This window comes from Dicentrarchus labrax, unplaced genomic scaffold (genome assembly GCF_905237075.1).
Source record: "Dicentrarchus labrax unplaced genomic scaffold, dlabrax2021, whole genome shotgun sequence".
NCBI classification, from domain to species: Eukaryota; Metazoa; Chordata; class Actinopteri; family Moronidae; genus Dicentrarchus; species Dicentrarchus labrax.
The window spans coordinates 30194895-30200894 of record NW_026136711.1 but is presented as its reverse complement, the minus strand read 5'-3'; the positions used below and the strand labels follow the sequence as shown (position 1 = coordinate 30200894).

General features: G+C 38.0%; 1 protein-coding gene across 1 annotated transcript in view; it reads left to right on the top strand.

Annotated features, from left to right (window-relative positions):
• The first annotated feature begins 479 nt into the window (after nucleotides 1-479).
• The window catches only part of fer1l4 (fer-1 like family member 4), a 30582-nt gene continuing 25061 nt past the window's right edge, over nucleotides 480-6000 (top strand). Inside the window, exons 1-5 of the mRNA XM_051415785.1 lie at nucleotides 480-661; nucleotides 2526-2581; nucleotides 4497-4585; nucleotides 4668-4767; nucleotides 5236-5330. Of these exons, the coding sequence (XP_051271745.1) occupies nucleotides 583-661; nucleotides 2526-2581; nucleotides 4497-4585; nucleotides 4668-4767; nucleotides 5236-5330 (419 nt within the window). The 5' untranslated portion in view covers nucleotides 480-582. The remainder of the gene's footprint in view (nucleotides 662-2525; nucleotides 2582-4496; nucleotides 4586-4667; nucleotides 4768-5235; nucleotides 5331-6000) is intronic.

Here is a 6000-nt window from a genome sequence, read left to right as displayed (position 1 = left end):
CTTTTGTGTTAATACAGCAAAAAACTGAACAGAGTAGAAAGCTATTATCATACTGTACGACAACCAGAAAATCAGCTGTCAGTGAACATCAACACCAGACTTCATAAAGAAAAGAGTCATTTTAATTCAGTTCTTTGTATTTTGATGCTTTTGGTTTTCAATGCAGAATAAAGTGTTTTTTTACAGGCTTATAAGCAAAAAGTGTTGCTTCCACCATTTTGTGCGTGCGTGTGTGTGTCAAGGAGGAAACTAGTTGAGCAACTATTTGCTTTCTCAAACATTAGCAAGGACCTGCCTTAACAGACACACACACACTGTACACACACACACTTTAACAAGCCTTTGTGTGCTGTAATGCACACACACACACACACACACACACACACACACACACACACACACACACACACACGCAGGTACCTCCCATCACCCTGTTGGACAGAAAACACACACACAGTAGTTAGTTTCCAACTGCTGAAGAGAGAGGACAGAACAGAGCAGATGGGACACTGTCAGAGAGACAATATGTAGACAGGTCGACAGGTGAACAGGTAGACAGGTGTCTCAGTTATCGGGATCATAATGTCCATCAGTGTGAATCTGAGGAGGATCTCCAACCTGCCGGGACGATCCGACAGAAAGGTCGAACTCTGCTTCAGAGGTCAGTAACACACACTAACCTGTCTGCATCTTCAAGGAGAGAACGGCCTCCTTATATTGTATTATATTATTTTTTATTTTATTATATTCTATAATATTATATACCCTCTATGTTGTGGACTTACCTGTCTTCAGTGTACCTTTGGTTTTCCTAGTTTGTTCTGCGCTCCTACGATGATATTTTAAACAGTAGTGAGCTTCCAACTTTCTAACAGGTTGTGGAAAGAAGTATTCAAATCCTTTAAAAGTAGAAGTATCACTCTGTAAAAAGTGTGAGTAAAGGTTTTTTCCAAAATATACTAAAGTGAAAGTAGAATGTGTCCATATATCATCAAAAGTAAAAGCACTGTAAATGTAGAATGTTTCCTTTCACGTCAATATATTATTATTAATAGATTATTATTATTGATACATTTATGAGTATAACAATTTATGTTGTAGCTGGTAAATGTGAAACCTAATTCAACTTTATATCCTGTTTTAATTAATCGTACTGTTTCAACTCATCGTATGTGGGAAACTGAGTCCAGCTGTAATATGTAAAAGTAGCATAAAATAGAAAGTGGACAAAGAACTTTTCCTGTTTCAAGAACAGTGGAAACTGAGTCGTGTTTGTGTTGTTTGTGTTTACTGACTGTTTGAATAAACCACAGCTCAGCAAGGAAACAATGTCAATGGAAACACAAAAGTTAATTTTATAGTAAAGAGACATTAACGTATCCTCTTGATCTGACTAACTCAGACTTACGCCCTAGAATAACTTCAGATACACTTTAAAAGGACTACAGATTCCACTGGAAGTGTGTTGGGAAGGGATGTGATGGAGGCCAGTTTGAACAGCAGGAAGGACTTTTGTTTTATTGACAGACATTGTGAACCTATCCTTTAAGACTGCGTTAGTGCGGATGTTTATCAGATCTGGGACAGGCTTGGTTAAAGAGACAAAACAAATACAAGTACATTCCTCTATTGAGATCCTATCTTTGTTGGCGGGTTTTATTTACTTTCTACATAATGAGCAACAAATATAATCAAACAGTATTATAGTTACATTCAGAGTAACACAATTAATTAAGCAACTTGAGTTATCATTGATAAAAGGATATGATCTTTAATATTTATATCAGATGCAATATTAAAGTGACGTATACATTAATAATCATGAAAATATAACATACAGTACAGCTTCTGCCGAGGTGTTTGGACATTAATAATATTCATGTTGAATCAAAAATATCATAATCAACAACTTCTTCGTGTGTTAATTATTGTCTCTCCTAAAACCAGCTTATCGGAGCATTAACACCACAGATTGGACTGGTGTTGTGCAGGAACAGCCCCAAATGTTTTGTCAAAAGCCCAAAATCTTTTAGGCTTTTAAAATAACTTTTTGTCATTTTCCCTCAGAGTCAATGAGGCAAAAGTTCTATTACTGGGAAATATCCCAATCTATTACAGTATTATGGATTCACATTCATTCTGTGAACTCTGCTCCAACATAGTTTAATAGATTTCTTATGTAATCCCTATTTATGTAATCTTAGAATATTAACATATTGAACACTGAAAATAAATCATCCTCAACATTTGTTTTGTTCTGGTTTCAGAATGATAAAGACAGTTGGAGACACATTAGATACAAAATAGAATTTAGGGACAATTAGATCATCACGATTCTTGGTTCTTCAAAAGGTGTATCTTTGTGGACACCTGGAAGTCTGTCATCAGACATCCCATGTTTTAAAGTGTGTTTGTAGTCAGTTTAATCCATGAAGAAGTTAGTTTCACCAGCCAGTGAGCTGTTAACAGAGCCTGAAACACCAGTATTGTTACTATGGTGACCTGTCTGTCTGTCTGTCCTACAGGTTTCACCCATAAAACCAAAATCCTGCAGTGTGAGAACTTGGCCATCTTCAACGAGGTCAGTAAACCACTGTCCCACTGCGGACACATTCCAAAATAAATAAATAAATAAATACGGTTTTTACACAAACAGAGATTTTCTCCTGATGTCGGCCTGAATCTTACAGACAAGTAGTTCAAGTAGAAACAGCTGTGAAGATGATGAGCTGCTTAGATTTCACATCACATAACCTTCATCATGTGTGTGTGTTTGTATGTGTGTGTTTGTGTGTGTGTTATATCAGGTAGCTGCAGTTGTTTGTCTGCTTCAGATTGAAACTATTTTAATGGCGCTGATAGGAAATTGTACCACTCCTACAGAACACACACTCACACACAACCGCTCCTTCAACACACACACACCTACAGTTGGCGTGATTTTTATTCTACTGGCAGGACTCCCGGAGGAAAATAACATTAAAAAAGAAACAAAAATAAATAATTCATGCTCTTGAATTAACCATTTTTTACGCAGGCATTACCACACTAAAGGCTCTGTGTCGATTGGTCCACTACTTTGGTTCAGACTTAAATGTCTCAACAACTATTGTAATGAAACAGACATTAATAGCTCCCAGAGGATGAATATTAACGACTTTGGTGAAGTTTATCTCTAGTGTCACCATGAGGTTGAAGTCTTTGGTTTTGAGTGAAATGACATGAATTCTGGTACAGATATTTAAGGTCCACAGAGGATCTATAAAATGTGATGCATTACATTATGGCGCACATACCAGGGGTTTGCTTCTCTGTTTTTGAGGCACAATATAAATATGACTTTCAAAACTCACGATTCAGACACTCAAATAATGGCAGACAGTAAATATAATGCACTTTATAGTAAAAAGGGAGAGATTTTGGATCTTGTTTAACAAGACTGCGGCAGATGAAAAGTCATTACAGTTCATCCTGAATCCGTTCAATAACTGCTGAGATATTTCCATGGAGTTTCTTACTTTTGAAACGGAACCTGGGAGTCCTGGTTTCACTTAAGCTTGATGTGGTTACAGGTTGAGCTTTGTAGAAGTAGTTGGATAAATTACTTTGATTTCACAGCTCTGGAAAGAGGCATCTCCATAGCAACGGCCACTGAGGCTCATGGGTGCTGTAGTATTTAATGAAAACATGAAACATTTCTTCCTTATCGCTCAATGATCCAGAGACTCTGTGGTTCTGAGTTTAAGGGTTCTCCTGCGAACAGACTTTATTGTGTGATTTTAAAAATGGAGGAAGTGTTTATTGAACTGGAGCCTCCGCCAACTTCACTACATCACCGCCTGTTTGTTGACATAAGGACTACTGACAGCTTAGATAACAGAATTACAGTTATATGGATGACGTGATCAGTGAGCCCTGAGATATATTTCTCTGTGCAGCCACTGAGTCAGGCTGTTTGTTCTTCAGGTGTGACCAGGTGTGTGTGTGTGTGTGTGTGTGTGTGTGTGTGTGTGTGTGTGTGTGTGTGTGTGTGGATGCCATGGTGATTCATGGTTGTACAGAATAATATCCAGTGTCAAGACAGAAACCATCTCTTCCGCCTTGCTCTAGTTTGAGTTTTTATTTGCTGTAAACAGAAGTTAGCAGTTTGATATTAACGTCAATACAGCAGCTGTTCCTCAGACGTTGGTCATCAGTTTCGGGGTTGCCCGTTTGATCCCCGTCCTTGAGCAAGACACTGAACTCCATATTGCTCCTAATGTTTGTGTATTTACTTTGACCCCCCCAATACCTGTTATCATGTGACTGAAGGTAAGGTCATGTGATGACACTTGAGTCTTCTCCATTTGATGAAGAAGGCTGTGAGTTACGGTTGAAAGCTCAAAAAAGATAAATTGTTGTGTCACACATTTAATTTCATAGCATAAAGGAAGTAATTTGACAAAGAAAGAAAGTAACCTGTGTATGTGTGTGTGTGTGTGGGTGTGTGTGTACAGTATTTCCGATGGCCTCACTATGGTAAAGTGATCAGAGATGAAGTTTTGACCGTCAGTGTTTACAACTGCAGTAGAGTCTTCTCCAACAGGTAACAAACTCTCTCTCACACACAATAGACAAACACACACACATATTTTTATTTGTATAGTTATTTTTAACTCTGTGTGTAGACTGCTTGGTAAGCTGGTCATCAGTCTCCAGCATGTTGTTACCATGGGGAGGCTGTTGCTACGGGAACCACTCACTGATGCCAACTACTGCCTGACTGATGTAAGGACGCACACACACACACACACACACACACACACACACACACACACACACACACACACACACACACACACACACACAGTTGGCAGTATAGTTAATATAGTTTTTATTTCTATTTAGTTTTTAATTAAATTTTTTCAATTCAGTTCAGTTTCAGTTAGTTTCCAGAGTGGATTTGCTATAAATGTTTAATTTTAGTTTAGTTGTTTTAATGATTATAATATGGGGGTTATTTGTCAGAATATGTATTACAATACAAACACACTGACTCACAGTCATTTAGAGATCCCAGTCTCAATGAACATAAGCCTCATTCTTGTTGTGTTGACAAATTTGACCAAATTGGGAACACTAAAGACATTTCCTGTTTATTTTTATTTTTTCCAAATTCCAATTTTATTTTTTATTTCATCTACTTTCAAATAACCTTGTTAAGATGTTGGTTGATTTCACTTTCTCTCTGTGTAGATCTATATAGAGTTGGACATTCGGTATCATCCAGTTGAGGGAGCAGCAGGAAGCTGGGAGGGACACGACTTCCTGAGAGTCGAAGACAATGATGAGTAAGATCACGTCCACATTGAACCGAAAACATCTTCTCCACTAAACTGTAGAAACAACCGTCTCTAGTTGTAATGTGGATGAGGAAAACAGAACTTTCTACTTGCCATTTTGTTTTTAAAGGAGCACAAACCTTCTTGTTCACTGTCTTATCCAGAGAGTGATGAGAGAAGATTCCCGTGTGTCCAGTTTTGGCTGTTGGGCCAGTCCTAATTTCACTCTTAGATTAGTCTTACGCAAGATAGACGGTTAAGATAGAAATAAAATTGACTTATTTTAAGACTCAAAAGTTTGCCACCCTTACCCCAGCCTAACTCCAACTCTGTTTCCATGGTAACAATCAGTTACACCTGCTGACCAGTGGCACCAAATTACAAAAAAATAACTTGTAAATAAACAGCAGTGAGGACATCATACCGAGTCCTGCCACAATAAGCCTCCCAGTTCTGCCACAGGTCTGCTCTGTGTTGAGATTTTAAGCCACTGGAAATGTATTGTTACAGTCCTCCAGTAAAACATCCTTGTAACTGTTGAAATCTTCCTAGGGAGTGAAGGGGACTGAGTGCTTTATGATTTATGATTGCTCGGTCAGCCTTGTAATGTCATGTCAGCAAGTTAGTCCTACTTCAAGGTCCAGTGTGTAAGTTTTAGTGGCATCTAGTGGTGTAGTTG